The following is a 24371-nucleotide window of genomic DNA, read 5'->3' as shown; positions in this document are numbered from 1 at the left end:
AGTCAAAACTTGACTAAATGTAATAAAAACACGCATTGTACAGAGCACGTGAAATTAGTATCATATCATAGTTTTTACATTTAGTCAAGTTTTGACTAAATGTTTTAACGTAGAGGGGGGAATCGAGACGAGGGTGTGGTGTATGTGTGTGTGTCTGTGCGTGTCGGTGTGTGTAGAGCGATTCGGACCAAACTACTGGACCGATCTTTATGACATTTTACATGAGAGTTCCTGGGAATGATATCCCCGGACGTTTTTTTTTTTCGATAAATACCTTTGATGACGTCATATCCGGCTTTTTGTAAAAGTTGAGGCGGCACTGTCACACCCTCATTTTTCAATCAAATTGATTGACATTTTGGCCAAGCAATCTTCGACGAAGGCCGGACTTCGGTATTGCATATGAGCTTGGTGGCTTAAAAATTAATTATAATGACTTTGGTCATTAAAAATCTGAAAATTGTAAAAAAAAAAATGTTTTTCTTAAAACGATCCAAATTTACGTTCATCTTATTCTTCATCATTTGCTGATTCCAAAAACATATAAATATGTTATATTTGGATTAAAAACAAGCTCTGAAAATTAAATATATAAAAATTATGATCAAAATAAAATTTTCGAAATCAATTTAAAAACTTTCATCTTATTCCTTGTCGGTTCCTGATTCAAAAAACATATATGATATGTTTGGATTAAAAACACGCTCAGAAAGTTAAAACGAAGAGAAGTACAGAAAAGCGTGCGATCCTTCTCAGCGCAACTACTAACCCGCTCTTTTCACTGCCTTTGCCACGAGCGGTGGACTGACGATGCTACGAGTATACGGTCTTGCTGAAAAATTGCATTGCGTTCAGTTTCATTCTGTGAGTTCGACAGCTTGACTAAATGTTGTATTTTCGCCTTACGCGACCTGTTATTTAATTGAAGTACAGTCCTTCTTTGATAGAGAGATTGGATGGGCATGATTTAAATACTTACTCCTGGCAGTTGCCTTCTAACCCCTAATAATTGTAAGGAAGCTAAAACATGTACCGTAGTAGGCGTTTGATCCAGTCAATTTTGAAGCCAATTAGGTTAAATATCAGTGAAAATATATTGTGGCTCCAAGATCTATTCGCTGTAAACTCGCATCTTTATCAACTGTTAATGCTTTGTGAAAATAAGGCTGATTTGTTTTCTTCTCAGATTAAACTACAGTTAGGCCGGTTGGTCCTAAAATACTGAATCGCACTTTCTTGTCACCACAGTTTTTGTTGCTTGGAGTCTTTTTGTCCTCTTCTAAAACACTAAACCCCCCCCCCCCCCAACACCAACCCCAAAGAAAACATAACAGTTGTGACAATTCTACTGATTTATGACCAAGACGTGGTAATAGCGCAGTCAGTCACGTCACGATGTCAAATGGCTGCTCATTTTACTAAACGGCCTTTATTGGTCCCCTCTGCTTTCCTCAGTCTTGCCCGGTCGAGATGTTCCCTCATTTTCCTCTGATTCTGATCCGCCCTGAAAAGACAACCATTAAAAAAAATAAGAGTAAGAAAGAAATGTGTGGTAAACACGCATGCAATAGTCATGACTTTGAACGAAGGGCGTTGAACACCCTCTTCTTTTCTCTCCAGAAAGACGTTCTGGGTTATTTGTACTTTCAAACGTTAACGATGAAGTCAGTCTCTGTGTGTCATTTCTCAATGTCTGTCTGTCAATCAACCACAATGTCACTGTGTTACGACATCTTTCATCAAAACACATGAAGACACATGCACAAATACGGCAGGCGCCAAAAGACATCCAGCAGCACGCCCAAAAGTACACACACACACACACACACACACACACACACTCACACACACACACACACAAAAACACACACACACACACACACACACACACACACACACACACACACACACACAAACACACACACACACACACACACACAGGTAAAACAAAAAATCAGAGAATAAAACAAGCACGTCACTCACCGTTTCCCAAAGCTCTGTCATCGTGCCTTGTGTAAAGTCGAAGGTATCGACCTTAGAGACATCAGAGTCCACTTGTACATGTAATTGTTCGTCTCCGCAGTTGTTGGACACGTTCTGCGAGCGTATAATGTCTTCCAGTTCTTTAATGAATCCGTCCGTATCGTAGGATGCCCACGAATAGACTGTGGTGAGACTGGACGTGGTGATAGAATTGTCAGACTTTGTGTCGGTAGAAATGTCTAAATTGCTTGACGTGCCATTGTCAGTACTGGCGGTTAAGGGGATGATGGTAGTGCCAGGAGTGTCCGTGAGGATGGCGGGCAATGAACAGTCCGGGTTGGTAGGGATGTCACCAATTTCCCCCTCCACCTCCGGCTCCTCCTCCTTTTCTTCCTCGTTGTCGTTGTCGTTAGCTTTTTCGCTGCATCCATCGCTCAACTCCGTGTGCCCAACGAAAGAGAAATCTTTGTCAACCGGACTCTTTTCATGTTTTAACCACTTCCAGATTGACAACTGCAAGTTCGGCGTTGCGTGTGGAAAGTGGTCACCTGCTTGTTCTCGTGACCTCTGGTTGCGAGTTTTGAAAGAATTCAATTTAGTTTTCCCAGGGGCGTTTCTTTGTGAAGGAGCAAGTCGCAACTCCTGATGCGACGCCGTCTCCTCTTTCGTCGAAACATCTTTCTTTACATGGCCGTCACCAGCGACTACCTTCTCGCTTTCAGCATGGTCTCTTTGACGCAAGACTGAAGTTAAAAAGCCTATCCTCAGTTTCGGAGAGATGTATTCCTTTCTACGCTCAAGGAAAGTTTCACTCGTCTTTGTGTTGCTTACGCCCTGGTTCTGATGAGCTTTGCCTTTCGCCTGCAGCAGATCAGCAGGAATCTTTTGCAGGAAGGCTTTGTGGGCTGAGACCTTCCCATGGATGTTGGACGTAGACGTGACCTGCCTGGGATCATGGCTGGCGAAGTTTCTGACCGTCTTAATCGTGTGCTTCCAGACCTTGGTCATCTGTGGTGGAAATCTGGACAAATCCGAATATTCGCGCACAGTGTAGTGATTCTTCTTTACTTCTCCATCATACATTGGGGCTTCTGAAGTGGGTGTGTGCTTGGCTGGCAAGCTCACGACTTGGGAACTGTGTGTGTCTAGGGGTTGTTTGGTCTTCACTTTTTGTTGACCATTGATGCGCTCATTCGCGTCCTCAACCACCAGGGCTTCTAAGATGGGTCTGTGCTTGGTTGGCAAGGTCACTGCTTCGGGTCTTAGTGTGCCTCGAGGTTGAGGTGGCTTCTCGTCCTTTTGACTGTGTGATTGCTCATCTCTCTTGTAATCTTTTGCTTCTTCCTCTTTCACTGTAGCTTCAGAGACGGGGGCGTTCTTGCTGAGCAGCTTCATCGCTTTTGGACTCGCTGTGTCTGGAGGTCGTTCCAGCTTTGCTGCATTTTGACTATGGATTTGCTTACGACTGTCTTGCTCTTTCAATTCTACGCCCATTGGAGCAGCAGAAACAGGGGCGTTTTTTTCGGGTGGCAACTTCACGACTTGGGGAAGGTGTTCTGGCTTTGCTGCTTTCTGTCTGTGGATTTGTGAAGGGTTTTGCGCCTTTGCTGTTTTTAGATTGTGAGGGTGACGAGGGTCTTCGAGCTTTGGTGCATTTAGATTGTGACAAAGCGCAAGTTGTTCCGTCTTCTGTCTTAGACTGTGTCTGTGAATGCGTGCAGTTTGCTCTGTTTTCTTTAGTTTAATGCTGCAACTGCGTGAAGTTGGTTCCGGCTGTTCTGCTTGTTGGTTCTGAGGGCTTGGACGTCGTTTGGGTTTGATTGGTTTTACTTTTAGCTTGTGAGTGCGTGGAGCGTGATCTAACGTTTTGCCTTCAGATTTAGCTCCGGAGATGGCTTTGTGTTTCTTTATCTGTGGATGTTGTTTTGGATCACTGTTGCGTTCAGATTTGTCTCCAGAGATTATTTTAGTTGATTTTGTCTCATTTTGCTTGGGGTTTGTTTTTTGCGGAAGTGCCTTCTTGGGGAGTTTGGTTTCCTTATTGTTGTTCGTTCTGTCCTTTTCGTTGCGCTCGTGCCGATGTTCATCTTTTTTATTTTTTCCTTTTGTGTTCTTGCTGGTTGGGATGTCCATACGTGCTTCGTGCTCAGTGAAAGTTTCTTCTCCGATGACATTTTCTTCTTCTTCTTCTTCTTCTTCTTCTTCTTCTTCTTCTTCTTCTTCTTCTTCTTCTTTAATGCTGTCGACGAACTGAAAGATTCCTCCTGCAAACTGTCGGGGATGAAATGCGTATTTCAGCCTGTAAAAATCCCTTGGTCTACTGCCATAGAGAGCTTGTTCGACTACATCACCTGCTTCCATAGCTGCTTCCTGGTGATGGTACTTTGGCCAGTTTTCAGTTTCTGTTTGCTGTCTTGGGTTGTTTACAAACTGCACTGGTTCATCTGAAAGTCCCGTTTGTATGCTCTCAAGTGTGTTCATTATCGTCTGAAGCGTCAGTTCGTCTTCACTTTGTGTATCATCCGATGAGTGAAAGGAGTCTTCGCTGCTCGTTTTAGTTTTCTTAGACTTATGCTGTGTTTTGGAGAGAACAGCAGTCTCCCTTTCCTCTGGGGTAACACTTCCTTCCGATACAAATATACCATTACTGGACTCTCTTGCAGACTTCATATTGATAACCTGAGTGGAAAAGATGAATCGCAGAACAGATCCATCCTCTGCATCAGAACGCTGGTTGTCCTGGTCAGAATCTGTGGATTCCTCTTGCTGTATGCTTTCTGTTGATGTGAGGTCTGAAGTACCCTCACCTCTGAGCTGCTGGTCGCCTGTTGCTGTTGTTCTGTGTTCAGCATCAACCACGTCTGTAGGATGTTGATTGTCTGTTATTGTTTCCCCTACCCCAAAGGCGTGCTGCTTTCCTCTTGCTTCTGAGGTCGTATTTTCAGGTTTGTCTATCATTGTAGACAGTTGATCGTCCCTTGGTTGCAATGGTATTTCAGGGTTGTCTGCGTCTGTAGGGTCTAGAAGTGCTGATTCCTCAGTTTCCACATCTACAGAAGCTGTTTCGGTCTTGGAATGGTTTGTATCTTTGTTGAAAGGTCTGTACCAGACAACTCCACCCGCGAGAACATTCTTTTCCCACTCTACCTCCTCGTTATTTACAGTATCAGATGTGGAATTCTGGTCAATTGTGTCAGTACTTCGTACCGGCTGCGCATGAGTTGTCGATGTCGATTCAGGTGAGTTGGCTGCATCATTATCAGTGACTGGCATCATATTCCCGCGAGGCTCCGTCTTCCTTGCAGATCTCCCGATTGGTGAAGAACTCTTCATGGCCTTAATCCCTTCTTTCATGGTCTTCTGTATTGCCTCGAAGGACTGTTTGTTGGCCGCAACCTGCAAGGTGATCTCAATTAGATGATCCGACTGTTCTTGGAGTGAACCAAGAGAAGAAGCATTGATCATCACCGGAGGCAAGCTGGTATGAGTACACTGTTCATTTTGCATTCTGCTGTGAAGAGCTGGACCTTCATGACCCTTATTGTCTGATGTTACAGACTGGGCAAGGTGTGCCTGCAGGATGGCTATTCTCCTTTTCGGAAGACGTGTTTGACACGCTCGCTCATACTCTCGAACTTCTCTGGGCGACAGCGTTTTGCTGATCTGGCCGTCTCCCCCACATCGCCGGCATAAACCCACTTCATCCTTCTTTCCTTCATCAGTAAAGCTGACTCGGTCTGCCGGATGTGGTGCTCGTGTTGAGGTCTGTGGGAGATGATTGCTTAGTTTCGCATTGGCTTCACTGCCTGGTATATTTCTGTCCAAGCTACAGTTCTCAGTTTGATCAAGCCGATTACAAAGGCAGATATTTTGCTGAGACGAATTTCTCTGCTTGACAGCATCCTCTTTTTTAGACTGTGGATCTTCAGCAGTGGCAAGAAGTTCCCTCATTTCAGCTGCACACAGCAAACACACGCTTTGATCTCGCGTCTTTCTCTTCCGAGGCCTTGCTTTCTTTGAACGAAGGTTTATACCATCAGCAGACTGGTAGGAATGACCAGCATCGCTTGATGTGTTTTCAGGGCTCTGGGTTAGATCATTGCAGCGTATGTGTTCTTGCATGTCCTTTATGGAACTCTTGTTACTTTCGTTTAACTCTGCCGAATTTGTTTGTTGTGTTTCACTGATATATGGCACGTCTAGCTGTTGCTCAGTCATTTCACAGCTTTTGCTGTGTGGCTCGGTTTTGTTCTGGTATGAATCAACCTTGCGACCATCGGATGGCTCTTTTGGTAAGAGACCAGGAATTTTGTTCTGCCCTTCACCCGAAGGGCGTTGTTTGCAGACCTCAGCACTGTGAGACGTAAACTTCCAGTCCAGCACCTGACTGAGATCAATGGCCACTTTATGCTTGGTGAGGGCTTTGATGGACCCCTTTCCTGTGATGTGACACGTGATGACACAGCGAGAACCACCCTGCCCTCTCATCTGAGACGATGCTGCTGTGGTCTTTGCGGGGATCTTTGCGGGGACCTTTGCGGAGGTTTCCTCAATCTGGCTGCAGCTCTTCACAGAGCTTTCAGCTTTTGAAGGTGGCTGCTGACCAACAGTTTTATTTTTATTTTGATGTTTTTGTTCTTTTGCTGATGGCACAGTTGCATTGATTTGAATTGTGTTGGACGTGATACCCAGGTTCTGCTTTTCTGCTATGGTGCGATTCTCACCAGAGGCTGACAGGCTGCGAGAAAGCTGGCCTAGACGATAGAGCTTCACTTGTTTTGGAAGCGGTGGTAATTTTTCTATTTTGCTATCGTTGTTAATTGTAACGTTGTCTTTCGTGCCCTTGCACTGGTCATCGGCTTGTGAAATTTCATCATTTCCCTCTGTTTTAGGAAGTTGTGGTCCTTCACCGAGATCTGCTTCGCGAATCACTGGTGGACACTCCGGCATGAAATCAGGAGGAACAGACTGCCTGTCCGAACACACCACCCGCGAAGCCATGTCTCCTGGTGTCAGGCGTATCTTACGACCCAGCATGCGCACGCCTCGCCTGCCCATGTGCATGTTGTGTAGGTAGGATATGTTCTGTCTTGCGAGACTCTCGTTCAAGGTTGACAACGATCCGTGCATTCCCGCGAGTCTCCTGTGGTAGAGGTCACCTAGCAGGCTGTTGTGCATGTTGTCCAAGCTCTTCTGGTGCACTTCCCAGTTGCTTCCAGTCTTGTACTGGCAGTTTAGGACGCTCCCTCTGTTGGGTGGTCCTGGGCCTTCTGGGAACTGTTGGTTTTGTTGTGGGTTGTCATTATTGTTCAAAGTAGGAAAAAGCTGGTGCCTGTTGTTGAGAGCGCCCACCCGTATGCTATACGCCGCAGGGTTTGGCGGATGGTTCCTGGCATGCTTATTCTTAATGATGGACTTTTTTGCTCTTCTGCGATTCATTGTAGGCCCAGCTTCACCAGCGTCTTGTGAGATCGTTTGAGGTAGTACTAAATTGGCAAAACCGTTCTTGTCCACAGACTCATCTGAAAATCTAACTCTACGAATCTTCAGTCCAACCTCTTCATAATTTGAGCATTTTGGAAGTTCGCTTTCGGGTTGATTTTCGGTAACGTTGTATAATCCTTTATTATCAAGACTATCGCCAATACTGGCACATTCTTCATACGAATAGGCCACAGGCTCCTCTCTTTTGGTGAGAAGAGGAAGAGGACTTTGGCCGCCGGTTGTCTCTCTTTCGCTTGACCTCGAGTTGTTGGGTGTGAGTGAAACACTCGGCATTCTGTAACTGGTTTTGCCTGGAGAGCTGTACAGCATAGGGTCTCTTTCATTGATTAAAGAAGTTAAGGAGATCTCTTTTGATGTCATGTCAGGGTCGTCGGAAATGTAGTTTTTCAGACTGTGGGGATCTGAATGTAACCCTTTTCTCTTCATGTCTGTGGCTTCTGGGTACGGGTTGACTTTTGTCCTCATTTTAATACAAATAGGCGATATGTCAACACCCTCTAAGTCGCGTATACTAGGAATGGTGCAAGGGTAGGCATTTTTTTCAATTCTTTCGAAGGTGGCCTGAAAGTCGATTTGCTGAGAACGGGCCAGTCCTTGACTCTTGATATCCTTCGGTTTTTTTCTGCCTTTTTCATCATGGCTGGGCAATGGAGTTCCAGCGTCATGACAGCCCCCCTCCAAGGTGCAGTTCATTGTTGATAATTCATCAAACTCTAAGTGACAGAAACTAGGAATAACACATGTGGTGTTTTGATCCCTCTGACCAGCGCTTGTTGCTAAAGGGCAAGCTTTTGTGGTCTTAATGCTGATATGGCCCTCAGTGCAAACTTCATCATAGTATCCCTCGGCGGTCTCGACCATGCCACTGCTATTAGAAGATGTATGTGTTTTTTCTGTCTTGGTATCACCCAATGTCTTTGTGGATTCCCTGCGCGATTTATGGATGTTTTCCGAACCGTCCAGACCGTTATTGTGAGCAGTGTCTACTCTGCAAACATGTTCCTTTGTCAGTTTTGAATATTCCCCTGAGCTACAGCTTTTATTCACATTGGTTTGCAAGCAGTCAGATACAGTGCCATTGTAAAATTGCTGATTCTGAATGTTTTCCTGTGTGTGGGCAGCTTTGTGTCCATGTTGGTCCTCCTTCTTATATTTCCCTTCATCAGACAATTTCTGCTTGGCAGTTCCAGAATAGCTGCAGAAGCTGGTTTCGTTATTGGTCTCCCCATCAGAGAACTCCTGCTTTGCGTTTGCAGAGCGGTCAAAATGTTTCTGCTTTGTTTCGGAAGAAGCATGAGCATCTGTGGAAGAATCCATGGTGGTGACAGTTCCCAGAGACGTCTTCAATTGGACACCTCCCTTCTCTACGTCTTGAGCCTGCTGCTGGGCGGGCAGTTCTGGGGTGCTCGTCTCTGTATCAAAGTCCGCCATATTGAAGCTGGACAAGAGCACAGTGGAAAGACTGGTCGGGTTTTGGATTTGCACGTCCATAGAGCTGCCGCTGTGGGGGGATATTGGTGTGGGTGTCCGGGGGTACCTCAGCTTCCCAGCAAAGACAGTCCCCTTGGATGTGTCAATCTTCTCCTCGGAGGAGTCGCAGTCATCCATTCGAGGCGACACGTGGTGCTTGAGCACCTTGTGCTTGGCGACCTTGCGGCTCATGCTCAAGTTCTCCTCGTGTTCGTCGTCCGCCTCCTCGCCAACTTTGCTGGCCACGTCCGAGAAGCTGCTGCACAAGCTGCTGTTCATTGAGTTGCCTCTCGCCAGGACGCTGGTGATGGAGTCCACTGCCGTGTCCAACACAGTTTGGATCAAGGATTTCCTCTGCACCTGCCCGGCGGACGCGACTCTCCCAGGCCGCTGGAGTGTGCCCGTTTGCGAGCCGATTGAAGCGCCTTGGCGAGTGTTGCTGGCAGCGTTCTCGTGTGCGTGAGAGGTAGAAGTGTGCTCGCGTGCGTCGGTGGTCGTTTTTTTCTTGGGTGCATTGGTGGCGTTGGTAGCCTCGTGTGCTTCCATACTTTTGTTCTTCCGTGCGTCCCTGCTAGAATTCCCATCTGCGTCGATTGTCGCGTCTTTTGGCGCCTCTTTATGTGCGCGTTTCATTCTCGTTTTGGGAGAGGCTCTAACAGTGCGTTTTGGAGGTTCTAGGACATAATCTGTGGAAGGCCCACTGTGCAAATCTGTGCGACTGTCCCTGACCTTAGGCGATCGTCGCTTTGTCCTGGAGATATATTTTGTCACTTGCTTCGGGTCTTCATCCTTGCCCGTCTTGGACTCCATGGGCAGCTCCTGTCACCTGTTGGCCTGAAGAATATTCTGCAGTGTCACTGGGTTCCACAAACATGTTTATTTAATGGCATAAAAGATAAATGAGAATGGTGAGAAGTCTTACAAAAAGTTTTAGTGGCTTAATTTGTAACACGTTTTTGATTTTTGTTTGTTAAGTATGTCATTATTCGTGCGTCTCTCTGTTTGTCCGTCTATCTGTCTGTCCGCACGTCTGTTATGTCCACTTTTTGGTGGTGGTGTGGTCCACCCTCCATCGCTTCACTTGACGCCATTTGTGGCACTGTGTTCGTTCATCGCCAAGGTAGCCCGTCATTCGTGCTTTTGTGCTTATCATCAGTGAACTTTAAACTTAGACGGGCACAGCTACATCTGTATCAGCAGCAGCCCCACTTTTTTTTCCAGCTCGAAACATGCTTTGGTGCTAACATTAGCATATTATGCACAGGGCAGAACCGAAGTAGGGTGAGGGGGGGGGGGGGGTTCCCAATTGTTGTAGGGGAACATTAGTTGAGGGTGCGATGCACCTGAACCTTCTAGGGGGGTCCGGGGGCATGCCCCTGTCGGTATTGTTTAAAAATCTAGATTAAAATAAGTGCAATCTGGCGCATTCTGAAAGTATTTGTCATGAGTTATAAAGGCAAAACAAACTGACCAAATGTTAAGCATATTTTTTGCTGTCGGGGGGGGGGGGGGGGGGGAGCGGGGGAGGGGGGGGGGTGTCCGGGCCTGCAGTCTTCTGACACTACCGACAGTACGCGTGATGACACATTTAGTGCGTTCCGTCACCCGCTCGATCTTTTCACCTTGAATACGTCTCGGAAGTTTCTGGTACGTTTTTACGGCTTGTAGTGTGTAAAGTGCGCATGGAGCACCGATTGGGGAGCCCTGCCTTTCCCCAATGTGTCTTTATTAAAACATGAATATCTAATAGTGCTCGTCGACTTCGAAATACTCTTACCAATGTTGATTACCGGCATATAATTATCAAGTGAAAGCAGATTAACTCGCAAAGGGGACTCTTTAAAGTAAAGCAATACGTCAGCAAATTATCATGCATAAATTGTACCGTACATCGTGAGATGTATGTGCGAGCGTTCCCAGTCTCTGTTGGTCGACACAAACACTAAGACGAACGGACACCGCCACGGAAGAGCAATCGCAGAGCTGAGAGAGGCACAGTCACACTAATGACAGGCATTACTCGCAGGCACACACACACACACACACACACACAGATTGACACACACACACACACACACACACACACACATTCTCACACTCACACACAGATTCACACTCACACACACACACACACACACACACACAGTGTCAGTGACACACACACACACACACACACACACACACACATTGCATCAATGTTTTCATACCGTTTCATTCTTCCATGTCAAGGATCAAGACCACTGCCACTGCAGCACACTCTGTAATAGTGTCCATTGTCCTTTGTCCGTTTTGTTAAAATGGTACAGATTAGCCCATTGTCACAGTATTTTAGGGCGGTAGACAAACATTCTGTAGAGGGCTTTCACACACCTCTGAAGAATCCATTATTGAAGGAGCAGACAATCATAAACTCGTCATAAGTTTTTTTTAAAAACACGTCATCTTTGAATGACGTCAATTTCTGTTTTTGGCTCACGTCTTGCGATGCTAACTTTTGTCTGTCTGTGCGTGCGTGTGTGATAGAAACTTTAACATTTGACTTAAAAGATACTGAACTTGTCAAATCCAGGTGCACGTAGCCCCTAGGGCTTTTAGTCATACCTCAGGCGTCTATCCCTTTGAATAAATACCAAGTTTCATTGACTTCCATGCAAGGAGTCAAGAACTGCAATTTTTTTACGAATTAATTTCTAACTCGGACCCGCCGGTCCTTGGCCTATTTTTGGATCTAAATTTAGATCAGGTAGATCACCACATCATGCACAAAAAGACACGTCACTAGCAAACTATGTCAGACGTCATCATGAGTTTTATTTGTGTAAAACCCCTTCTGCGCCAGTAACCAAATGAGAGGATGATGAAAATTATATGCTGACCTCAAGTTGACATAGGTCAAGGCAATGACCCAGGCAGCTCAGTTTCTTTGACAACTGATGGCCCAATAGCGGTAATAACTGGCTTTACTGGCCCAGTGATTGCCACACACGTAAAGTAATGGTGCCGACGAGGCAGCCAATGAATCGGCTAGCCTGAAACACTCACAAAGCGAAGTATGTAATTGGCTGCAACTTATAGGGCCCATGTCAGCTCCAGATTTGCTATCATGCTTGGTCGCAAGCGACAAATTTACCCCCTGTGAACCCGAAACTTGACGAGGGTCATTCAAACTTATGTCAAATCGGGAGAGTATCAAACCCTAGAAGTGTGCAAGGATTCAAAGCTCTAGCTTCAAAAACACCCGAGAAAACCTCAACGTTAAGTTTTTATGAAACGAACATGACACCGCTGTGACCCCCAAAATTGACGAGGGTCAACCAAACTGGAGTCACTTTGTGAGATCATCAAACCCTAAAAGTGTGCAAAGTGTAAGAGGTCTAGCTTAAAAAACCCATCAGAGATAACCTCAACGTTTAGTTTTTTTGTCCACTGACGGACAGACGGACGGCCGTCCATACCGACGGACACATTTGAATCCTTATACTCAACAATAACTCTGGTGAGTCAAAAATACAAAAATAATTCAATGGTTGACTCTGTGTCCAGCGATGAAGAATTGAATGATCTCATTCATGCAAAGGTTTGAGGGACAATATTGAATGAAAACACGCATCGTACAGAGCACGTGAAATAAGTATCATATTTTTATTTAATTGAAGTACAGTCATTCTTTGCATGGGCATGATTTAAATACTTACTCCTGGCTCCTTCTAACCTAATTATTGTAAGGAAGCCTACAAACGTATTATAGTACGCGTTTGATAAAGTCAAATTTAAAGCCAATCAGGTGTATATCAATGAAGATATTATTGTGGCTCCAGGATTTATTCACTGTAAACTCGTATCTTTATCAACAGTTAATGCTTTGTAAAAATAAGATTTTGTTCCCTCTCAGATTAAACTGCCGTCAGTTTTGTCCTGAATACTGAATCGCACTTTTTGTCACCGCACTCTTTGATGCTTGGAGTATTTTTAATACAACAGTTATAACAATTCTACTAATTTATGACGAAAACGTGGTATTGGCGCATTCAGTCACGATGTCAAATGGCTGTTAATGTTACTAAATGGCCTTCATTGGTCGCCTCTGCTGTTCTCAGTCTTGCCAAGATGTTCACCAACTTCCCTCTGATTCTGATCAGCCCTGAAAAGACAACCAACGTTTTGTTTTCTTCATTATTAAAAGAATAAGAGCAAGAAAGAACAGGTGTGCAATAGTCATGCATTTGCACGAAGGGCTTTAAATACCCAGAAAGACGTTCTGGTTAATGGTGCTTTTGAACGTTAACGATGAACTCACTGTGATTGTCTGTAATTTCTCAATGATTGTCTGTCGTTTCTCAATGTGTGTCTGTCATTCAATCTTCTTCTTCTTCTTCTTCTTCTGCGTTCGTGGGCTGAAACTCCCACGTACACTCGTGTTTTTGCACGAGTGGAATTTTACGTGTATGACTGTTTTTACCCCGCCATTTAAGGCAGCCATACGCCGCTTTCGGAGGAAGCATGCTGGGTATTTTTGTGTTTCTATAACCCACCGAACTCTGACATGGATTACAGGATCTTTTTCGTGCGCACTTGGTCTTGTGCTTGGATTCGGCCGGGATTCGAACCCTCGACCTTCCGATTAAGAGGCCGACGTCTTACCACCCCGCCACAGCGCCCGTTTGTCATTCAACCACAACGTCACTGTCAGTGTCACCGATGAAGACACATGCACAAATACGGAAAAGGCAGGGGCCGAAACAGACACATCCAGCGGCACACCCAAATAGACGCACTGACACACTCACGCACGCTCGCCGCACGCACGCACACAAAAACGCACACACACACACACACACACACACACACACACACACACACACACACACACAGAGGTAAAAGGTAAAAAGAAATCAGAGCATAAAACACGCCCGTCACTCCCCAAGCTCGTGAAGCTCCCCTGTCATCGTACCTAGTGTGAAGTCGAAGGTTTAGACTTTACAGATGTCAGAGTCCTTTTCTATTCGTTCATGTCTGCAGTTGTAAGACAAGTTCAGCGATCGTACAATATCTTCCAGTTCTTTGAAGCGGTGGTAGTTTTTCTATTTTGCTATCGTTCATTGTAACGTTGTCTTTCGTGCCCTTGCACTGGCCATCGGCTTGTGAAATGTCATCATGTCCCTCTGTTTTAGGAAGTTGTGGTCCTTCACCGAGATCTGCTTCCCTAAACATTGGTGGATACTCCAAGTCTGGCATGAAATCAGGAGGAACAAGCTCCTTGTCTGAACACACCATCCGCGAAGCCATGTCTCCTGGTGTCAGGAGTATCTTGCGACCCAGCACACGCCCGCCTCGCCTGTCCATGTGCATTTTGTGTAGGTAGGATATGTTCTGTTTTGCGAGACTCTCGTTCAAGGTTGACAACGATCCGTGCATTCCCGCGAGTCTCCTGTGGTAGAGGTCACCTTGCAGGCTGTTATGCATGCTGTCCAAGCTCTTCTGGTGCACTTTCCCGTTGCTTCCAACCTTGTATTCGTCGTTTGGGACGCTCCCTCTATTGGGTGGTCCTGGGCCTTCTGGGAACTGTTGGTTTTGTTGTGGGTTGTCATTATTGTTCAAAGTAGGAAAAAGCTGGTGACTGTTGTTGAGAGCGCCCACCCGTATGCTATACGCCGCAGGGTTTGGCGGATGGTTCCTGGCATGCTTATTCTTAATGATGGACTTTTTTGCTCTTCTGCGATTCATTGTAGGCCCAGCTTCACCAGCGTCTTGTGAGATCGTTTGAGGTAGTACTAATTTGGCAAGACCGTGCTTGTCCACAGACTCATCTGAAAATCTAACTCTACGATTCTTCAGTCCAACCTCTTCAGATTCCGTTGAGCGTCTTGTAAGTTTGGTGTCGGGTTGATTTTCGGTAACGTTGTATAATCCTTTATTGTCAAGACTATCGCCTATACTGGCGTATTCTTCAGAAGATAAGGCCAGAGGATCGTCTCTTTTGGTGAGATGAGGAAGAGGACCTTGGCTGCAGGTTGTCTCTCTTTTGCTTGGCCTCGAGTTGTCGTGTGAATTGGCAAAACCGTACTTGTCCACAGATTCATTTGAAAATCTAACTCTACGATTATTTAGCCCAACCTCTTCAGATTCCGTTAAGCATCTTGTAAGTTTGCTGACGGGTTGATTTTCGGTTCCGTTGTACATGCTTTTATTAAGACTATCGCCTATACTGGCATATTCTTCATAAGAATAGGCCAGAGGATCCTCTCGATTGGTGAGATGAGGAAGAGGACCTTGGCTGAAGGTTGTCTCTCTTTTGCTTGGCCTCGAGTTGTTGGGTGAGAGTAAAACACTCGGCATGCTGTAACTGGCTTTGCCTAGAGTGCTGTGTAGAATAGGGTCTCTTTCGTTGATTAAAGTAGTTGAGGATATCTCTTCTGATGTTATGTCATGGTCGTCGGAAATGTACTTTCTCAGACTGTGGGGATCTGAATGTAACCCTTTTCTCTTCCTGTCTGAGGCTTCTGGGTACGGGTTGACTTTTGTCCTGATTTTAATACAAGTGGGCGATATGCCAACACCCTTAAAGTCGCGTATACCAGGAATGGTGCAATTGGAGGCATTTTTTCTAATTCTTTCGAAGGTGGCCTGCAAATCGGTTTGCTGAGGACGGGCAAGTCCTTGACTCTTGATATCCTTCGTGTTTCTTCTGCCTTTTTTATCGTGGTTGGGCAATAGAGTTCCTTCCTTTACTCGTTGTACCGCAGAACAAGAGTCAGGACAGCCCCCCTCCAAGTTGCAGTTCATTGTTGATAATTCATCACTCTCTAAGTGACAGCAACTTGGAATAAAACATGTGGCGTTTTGATCCCTCTGGCCAGCACTTGTTGCTGAAGGGCAGGCTTTTGTGGTCTTAATGCTGATGTGGCCTTCCGTGCAAATTTCATCATAGTACCCCTCGGCGGTCTCCACCATGCCACTGCTATTAGAAGATGTATGTGTCTTTTCTGTCTTGGTATCACCCAATGTCTTTGTGGATTCCCTGCGCGATTTATGGATGTTTTCTGAACCGTCCAGACCGTTATTGTGAGCAGAGCTACAGCTTTTAAGCACATTGGTTTGCAAGCAGTCAGATACAGAGCCATTGTGAAAACGATGGCTCTGAATGTTTTCCTGTGTCTGGCCAGCTTTGTGCCCCAAATGGTCCTCCTTTGTATTCTTCCCTTCATCAGACAATTTCTGCTTGGCAGTTCCAGAATTGCTGCAGAAGCTGGTTTCGTTATTGGTCTCCACTTCAGAGAACTCCTGCTTTGCGTTTGCAGAGCGGTCAAAATGTTTCTGCTTTGTTTTGGAAGAAGCCTGGGCATCTGTGGTAGAATCCATGGTGGTGACAGTTCCTAGAGACGACTCCGATTTTAAACATCCATTCTTTACGTTCATGGAGCTGCCGCTGTGGGGGGATTTGGGCCTGGGTGTCCGGGGGTACCTCAGCTTCCCAGCAAAGACGGTCCCCTTAGATGTGTCAATCTTCTCGTCGGAGGAGTCGCAGTCATCCAATCGAGGCGACGCGTGGTGCTTGAGCACCTTGCGTTTGGCGACCTGGCGACTCATGACCGAGCTCTCCTCGTGTTCGTCGTCGGCCTCTTCGCCAACTTTGCTGACCTCCTCCGAGATGCTGCTGCTGCACAAGCTGCAGCTCATTGAGTTGCTTCTCGCCAGGACGCTATTCAACACGGTTTGGATCAAGGATTTCCCCTGCATCTGCCCGGCGGACGCGACTCTCCCAGGCCGCTGGAGTGTGCCCGTTTGCGGGCCGAATGAAGCGCCTTTTCGAGTGTCGCTGGTTGCGTTCTCGTGTGCGTAAGAGGTAGAAGTGTGCTTGCGTGCGTCGGTGGTCGTGTTTTTCTTGGGTGCATCGTTGGTAGCCTCGTGTGCATCTATACTTTTGTTCTTCCGTGCGTCCCTGCTAGAGTTCCCGTCAAATGTCGCGTCTTTTGGCGCCTCTTTATGCACGCGTTTCATTCTCTCTAACAGTGCGTTTTGGATGTTTTAGGACAGAATCTGTGGAAGGCCCACTGCAAATCTGTGCGACTGTCCGTGACCTTTGGCGATCATCGCTTTGTCCTGCGGATTTATTTTGTCACTTGCTTCGGGTCTTCATCCTTGCCCTTCTTGGACTCCATCTACCGCTCCTGTCACCTGAATAATATACTGCAGTGTTACTGGGTTCCACGAACATGTTTATTCAATAGTATCCAAATAAATGAGAATGTGTGAAAGTCTTACGAAAAGTTCAACTGGTTTAATTTTTTAAACGTTTTCGAAAAAATCTAAGTATGTCAGTTTGTAACCGTCCGCGTCTCAGTTTGTCAAACTATCTGTCTATCCGCCCGTCCATCTCCTCCCTCGAGCACACATCTTTTGTCAACATTTTGGTAGCGGTGTGGTTCCCCCTCCATCGCTTCACTTGACGCCATTTGTGGCACTGTGTTCGTTCAGCGCCGAAGTAGCCCGCCATTCGTGCTTGTGTGCTAATGATCAATGAACTTAGACGGGTACAGCTATACGTCACGCTCATAAGAAAAACACCTATCTCAGTGTTAGGCATTTCTGTAGTGAAACTACAAGGGGAAGCTACTGGAAGGGTATCTATCATGTGTTAGAGAGTACACACTCTCAGACCGTCGGAAACCATTGCCACGGCAACGTAAGCAAAACTGCCGATCTCGTTTCTTGAGTTTGGCAATTTTTCTTTGATACAGGAAGACTTGTTTTGAGAATGTGAAGGTATGCAAAAGCTCTTTGTGGGTTGTTATGCAGTTTTGCTGATTGAAAATGTTGCTGTCAGCTCTTTATCTCACGTTTATCCAGCTGTCACCGCTCGAGGTAGGCAGTTTGCAACTTTTAACTAACATTTGATAGGCAGATTGTTCAGAATCCAAAGAAGTTTGTTTGTGTTTTTCTCAAAACATCAAAAAATTACATAGGCAATTAATGATCTTATGAGCGTGACGTATATCTGTATCGGCAGCAGCCTCCTTTCCGCTTTTTTTCCTTCTATTTCGAACCGTGCTTTGATGCTAACATTTAGCATATTATGCATTGCAGTCTTAAAATACTACCGACAGTAGCCTACGCATGATGACAGAAATGTAGTGCGTCCCGTCACCAGCTCTTTTCACGTTTAATACGTCTCGGGACCCCGAGTTTCTGGTACGAATTTACGGCTTGTAGTGTGTAAAGTGCGCATGGAGCACCGATTGGGGAGCCCTGCCTTTCGCAAATGTGTCTGAGAAAATGAAAGTTTTACGCCCTCACGGCAAAGCCATTATGGGCATGTTACACGGGAAAACCCGCTTTGTATGAAAATAAAAAATAAAAATGCGGGGGAGGGGGGGGGGGGGATGTAGACAGCTGGCTGCCGGCTGCTAGAGGAGACCTGAAATGGGCTAGGGACCGGGTTGGGTCGTCTTGGGTCAGTGCTGAAATGGTTACTTTTTGGCTGTTGGCCGAACGGACACCCGGGCTTCATATTTTTGCATGCATGTATTCGTGTTTCCAAGGCCTGAGGCTTTCGCTGTGACCCTGGGATCTTTATCGTGCGCATGCGTGCACACGGGGGTGTTCGGACACCGAGGAGAGTCTGCACAAAGTTGACTCTGGGACACACATCTATGAAACATAAATATTTACGAGTGCACGTCGACATAGAAATACTCTTGCCAGGGTTGATTACCGGCATACTGGCTACGGAGACATTAACCATCAGGAGGATCAACATTTAATAACACCGAAACATACAATTATAAAGTGAAAGCAGATTAACTCGTAATGGGGACTCTCTAATGAGAACAACACGTTAGCAAATTATCATGCATAAATTGTACCGTACATCGTGAGATGTTTGCGTGAGCGTTGTCCAGTCAATGTTGATCGATCATACAAACACAAAGACGAACGGACACCGTCACGGAAGAGCTGAGAGAGGCACAGTCACACATTGACAGGCATTACTCGCAGACACACACACACACACACACACACACACACACACACACACACACACACATACTGCATTAATGGTTTTCATACAGTTTCATCCTTCCATTTCAAGGATTAGGACCACTGACCACAGGCGGAAGGTATCGTTCACTGGACCACCACTATCATAGTAAGATCGTTCACTGGACCACCACTATCATTGTTTGATCGTTCACTGGACCACCACTATCATAGTAAGATACTATGATAGTGGTGATCTTACTATGATAGTGGTGGTCCAGTGAACGATACCTTCCGCCTGTGCACTGACACAGCAGCACACTCTGAACTTCCACGGACACTTTGCCAAGGACATTTTGAAAACCTGTGATTTCTTCCACAGACAAACATCCAGATGAAGCGTCCATTGTTCCTTGCCTTTTTGTTAAAATGGTCCAGAATAGGCCATTGTCACAATATTTTGGGGCGGTAGACACAAATTCTGTAGGGGGCTTTCGCACACCTCATAGAAGAAGCCATTATTGAAGGAGAAGACAATCATCAGATATATTATCGTCATAAGTTTAAAAAACAAGTCATCTTTGAATGACGTCATTTTTGGTTTTGACTTATTAGAACGCGTGTGCCGATGTACAACAGGAGCTTTAAACTTAAAGATGAGTTTGTTGCACCATACATCAAGACTGTCACACACACACACACACCCACTCACACACACACACACACACACACACACACACACACACACACACACACGCACACTCACATACATACTCAGTCTCTCACACACTATGACACACACACACACACACACACACACACACACACACACACACACACACACACACACACAGAGAGAACATTTCACACACTCTCTCTCTCTCTCTCTCTCTCTCTCTCTCTCTCTCTCTCTCTCTCTCTCTCTCTCTCTCTCTCTCTCTCTCTCTCTCTTATTTACCCTCGTAAAATAAATTTCGCATGATACGACATCAATGATCAATACAAACATGTTAGTCACTGTAGGCTACATGTATTATTACGAATAGATACGCATGTTACGAAGTCAGTGCACAATGTTAGCCACTGTGTACTTGTAGTATTACGCATAGATACGCATGTTACGAAGTCATCACACAATATTAGTCACTGTACTTATAGTATTACAAACTAGCGACCTTGAGCGAGAGAGTGGATCAACGTCCTGACGCTTCCTGTTACGAATGAAAATAGACGAAATACCAGAGACAGGATAGAGATACATGTATAGAAGTAGTGGTGGGTCGTCGACGGTGGTGAGTCCCTTCCGTCAGAATTCGGTCACACTAAAATAATAAAACTCTGCACGGGGCCACAGGAGCTTGTATCCAATCGCCGGTCGATCATTATTTACAGTCCACTACTACGACATACTACTACTATATAGTATCCAATCGCCGGTCGATCATTATTTACAGTCCACTACTACGACATACTACTACTATATACTAAGTAGTAGTATGTCGTAGTAGTGGACTGTAAATAATGATCGACCGGCGATTGGATACAAGCTCCTGTGCACGGGGCTAATACACGGGTTTTTGGCTCACGTAAGTGTAGCCTATGCGATCGTAACTTTGTCTGTCTGTGCGTGCGTGTGTGTGTGTGTGTGTGCGTGTGTATGTCTGTGGTAGAAACTTTAACAATTCGTCATTTGAAGACGTCACATTATGACGTAAGAGGGTTAGACGTCACGCGAAGGAATTACTGAACGTCTCGGTCATTGTTATTTTGTGCGGACCGAGATCTAGATCTAGTGTCTCTCTTTCTTGCACAGTGTCACCTATAGTCCAGGCATCTTAGCCACTTTAGTGAAGGGAACGTTGAAGTGACAATGACTAGGTTTAAAATGTCCCTTATCAGAAAGTTCAACCTCATTCGTTTGATGTTTATTAAGCACATTTTCATATAAAGTTGGCGCTTCATACGGAAAAATGGCTTTGAAATTGACCCAAATCCTTCTTTGGGCTCTGTAAATGTCGTTTGGGGGTATGGTTGTAAAATGGTATCTACTGGTCACCCCAATGTATAAACTGAAAACTATTTCTGCACCAGAACACGCAGAAAGGATTGTATCTGCCTGATGTCTGATGCTTTTCAAAATCCCCAACCACTAACACCTTCAAAACGGACTTTAACTGACACTGTTGTTTTTCCCTATATAATCCTTACTATTTTTCCGAGACGTCGTCGTGTTGTGTATTTAGCTTGCCACAACCTCATACATGGTCCTAAAAGTTAAAGTTGAAGAAAATACTAAAGATAAATGAAAAAGCTGACGCAGTGTCATTCGCACCGTGAATCCCCCCATGGGAACATACTAAAGTCTGGTTCCAAATAGGCTCAATTTCCTTCTATTTCTTTGTATTTCTGCCTCGTAGGGGTAGGGGTGTTCAAACCAAAGGCACCTTTAAACCAAAATTCAAATCACACATCTTACAATACTAAGACACTCAGCAGTAAAAGGGTGTCTGCTGGTAAAAAATTCCAAACAATCCTAAAAGTACTTCACTACTAAAAGTGCTTTTAAAAAGAGCCGTTATTTTTCCCTCTATATTCAGTATTGTGTTTTCTGCGAACATGTAGTCTATTTAGATGGTTGTCGTGTGCACTTGAGTTGCTAAAGCGTTTTCAGTTGGGCATATGTCGAAAAGCAAAGAATTAGCCCTTTGAAAACCATCAGAACTGTCACACAAAAATAACATTTACCTATCTCACCAACTGACCAAACATAGGGCTTTTCCATGTATTGTCGTGTTTTTTGTAGCATACTTGTGAAAACAGCCACCACTGTTGTAAATGATACTTTAAAGAGCATTATTTCATTTTTACAGTTGAAGGACAACCTGGACTGCCGTATATTACAGCTGTTTTACAATCAGCCAAAATTTTCTTAACAAACGTATGTTAAGAACAACTCCCATAGTAAAATTGAAGGAAAACAAATTGAAAATCCCCCTGCCATAGAGGAGCTAAAGAATCAACAATAAACGACTGCATGGATAGCTTGATGCACGAATGCATTGCGGACATGTTTGTCTCCAACCAAGAGAAAGTTCCAAAAAATCCCTTTTGTGCTTCTTATTATACAGTGACGTCAAAGACAGCCTTTTCTGCTGTTCATACATTCAGGGGTTATAGTTACACTAAACGACGTAGTTGTAGCCATACTGCCATCCAGATTTATTTTTTCCTTGCGAGCAGTCACAGGGTGTTTGTGCTGTCTGCCAACCGTTAGATGACCCCGCCCAAGTCTGTTAAGGGACCGTTTGACCGTTATAGAACGCGTCTTTTTGATTTTTTGGCACAGTTGGAAACGGTTGATTTTTATCCCTACCATTGTTTCCAAACATTATATAGGAATGTTTTGTGAACAACGGATAATAGCCGCTACTCGCATGTGTAGCAAAAGTGAGCGTACATACTCACCCTGGTCGTCCAGCCGTTGTCCGTTGCCCGTCTTTATCTGTCTGTACTGAACATTACCTTTGGATATTTCTCCAACGCTATGAAGTGAAGAAACACCAAATGTTGCAAAATGTTGTATGACCCCAAGAGCTCAAAAAAGATACTTGAGAACCTTGACCTTACCTTAAGGTCAAGGTCACAGGGAGAATGAATGTGATCTAAAAACTGCAAAATTTCACATTGTGCCAGTTTTCTGGAAAACAAATTAAAAACAGCGGGCTTAGTTTTGTATGGTATACAAGAAAAAGAAAGCCTTATCTTCTGATACCATTTTGGTTGACCTCGCTTCAATGTCAAGGTCAGAGGAGCCCTTCAAAGTTGAATTGTAGACATATTTTGATGTGAACTTGCCCCTTTAACTTTACTATGGACGATATCTCTTACAAACTTAAACACTGAGTGGGGCGTTTGTTAGAATTTCATAGTGAGCCACATCTGGTCACATATCGTTAGGGTCAAGGTCACATTGACCCCTATGAAAAATGTGACCAAGCCGGGTAAAGAAATCCATGTGTCTTGGTAAAAAATCTTAACAAAGCAAAGCCCATGCGACTCTCATGCTTGACCTTTGTCTTAAAGTGACCTTGACCTTCAGGTGACCTTGAAGGTGAAGGTCTAACAACTGAAGCTGGCAAGGACATTGTACACTATTAGAACTGTTTTACAGATTTTTCCTACCAAATTACACATGACCTTTGGCCAAGGTCAAGATCATCAAAGGTCACACATCACAAGGCTATCAATTCAAGACATAGGAAGCATAAACATACTTATTGGCACTTTCTACAAAGAGACATTGTCACTTTTAGTGATTCAATTGCCCGTTTCAGTCACATTTCATAAGGGGCAAAGTGACCTTGACCTTGATGATATGTGACTAAATGTGGCTCAATATCAGTATATAACATGTGCCCCACACAATTATGAAGTTTGAAAGATTTTTTTCATAGTTCAGGGTCAAGGTCACTTCAAAACATGTATACAATTCAACTTTGAAGGACTCCTGTGACCTTGACATTGAAGCGAGGTCAACCAAAATGGTATCAGAAGATAAGGCTTTCTTTTTCTTGTATACCATACAAAACTAAGCCCGCTGTTTTTAATTTGTTTTCCAGAAAACTGGCACAATGTGAAATTTTGCAGTTTTTAGACCACATTCATTCTCCCTGTGACCTTGACCTTAAGGTAAGGTCAAGGTTCTCAAGTATCTTTTTTGAGCTCTTGGGGTCATACAACATTTTGCAACATTTGGTGTTTCTTCACTTCATAGCGTTGGAGAAATATCCAAAGGTAATGTTCAGTACAGACAGATAAAGACGGGCAACGGACAACGGCTGGACGACCAGGGTGAGTATGTACGCTCACTTTTGCTACACATGCGAGTAGCGGCTATTATCCGTTGTTCACAAAACATTCCTATATAATGTTTGGAAACAATGGTAGGGATAAAAATCAACCGTTTCCAACTGTGCCAAAAAATCAAAAAGACGCGTTCTATAACGGTCAAACGGTCCCTTAACAGACTTGGGCGGGGTCATCTAACGGTTGGCAGACAGCACAAACACCCTGTGACTGCTCGCAAGGAAAAAATAAATCTGGATGGCAGTATGGCTACAACTACGTCGTTTAGTGTAACCATAACCCCTGAATGTATGAACAGCAGAAAAGGCTGTCTTTGACGTCACTGTATAATAAGAAGCACAAAAGGGATTTTTTGGAACTTTCTCTTGGTTGGAGACAAACATGTCCGCAATGCATTCGTGCATCAAGCTATCCATGCAGTCGTTTATTGTTGATTCTTTAGCTCCTCTATGGCAGGGGGATTTTCAATTTGTTTTCCTTCAATTTCACTATGGGAGTTGTTCTTAACATACGTTTGTTAAGAAAATTTTGGCTGATTGTAAAACAGCTGTAATATACGGCAGTCCAGG

At 44.7% G+C, this 24371-nt stretch overlaps 2 protein-coding genes across 3 annotated transcripts; both read right to left on the bottom strand.

Annotated features, from left to right (window-relative positions):
* Nucleotides 1–653: 653 nt before the first annotated feature.
* On the bottom strand, nt 654–12491 carry LOC138968940 (uncharacterized). The gene is made up of 3 exons (XM_070341619.1): nt 11166–12491; nt 1984–9792; nt 654–1504 (listed from the first exon to the last, which is right to left on the bottom strand). Exons 2-3 carry the CDS (start codon nt 9766–9768, stop codon nt 1430–1432), a joined length of 7860 nt encoding a protein of 2619 aa, XP_070197720.1. The 5' UTR covers nt 9769–9792; nt 11166–12491; the 3' UTR covers nt 654–1429.
* Nucleotides 12492–12581: 90 nt separating this feature from the next.
* On the bottom strand, nt 12582–19457 carry LOC138968942 (serine-rich adhesin for platelets-like). Of its 2 annotated transcripts, none has more exons than XM_070341621.1 (3): nt 19301–19457; nt 13910–17133; nt 12582–13099 (listed from the first exon to the last, which is right to left on the bottom strand). In XM_070341621.1, exon 2 carries the CDS (start codon nt 16954–16956, stop codon nt 13966–13968), a length of 2991 nt encoding a protein of 996 aa, XP_070197722.1. In that variant the 5' UTR covers nt 16957–17133; nt 19301–19457; the 3' UTR covers nt 12582–13099; nt 13910–13965. The 2 variants fall into 2 exon arrangements, with proteins under 2 accessions (XP_070197722.1, XP_070197721.1); XM_070341620.1 differs by having other exon boundaries at nt 19354–19457.
* Nucleotides 19458–24371: the final 4914 nt, after the last annotated feature.

The sequence above is a fragment of the Littorina saxatilis genome, linkage group LG6 (genome assembly GCF_037325665.1).
Source record: "Littorina saxatilis isolate snail1 linkage group LG6, US_GU_Lsax_2.0, whole genome shotgun sequence".
In the NCBI taxonomy this organism is placed as follows: Eukaryota; Metazoa; Mollusca; class Gastropoda; order Littorinimorpha; family Littorinidae; genus Littorina; species Littorina saxatilis.
The sequence above is the reverse complement of the archived record's forward strand: the minus strand, read 5'-3'. Positions and strand labels throughout refer to the sequence as shown.

What these genes read in the sequence shown, in the direction of transcription:
- LOC138968940 (XM_070341619.1), bottom strand. Translation starts at nt 9,768, where the DNA reads ATGGAGTCCAAGACGGGCAAGGATGAAGACCCGAAGCAAGTGACAAAA. An exon ending in TGACAGAGCTTTGGGAAACG is followed by an intron (nt 1,505 to 1,983) that starts GTGAGTGACGTG and finishes TTGTCTTTTCAG; the next exon opens with GGCGGATCAGAATCAGAGGA.
- LOC138968942 (XM_070341621.1), bottom strand. Translation starts at nt 16,956, where the DNA reads ATGAAACGCGTGCATAAAGAGGCGCCAAAAGACGCGACATTTGACGGG.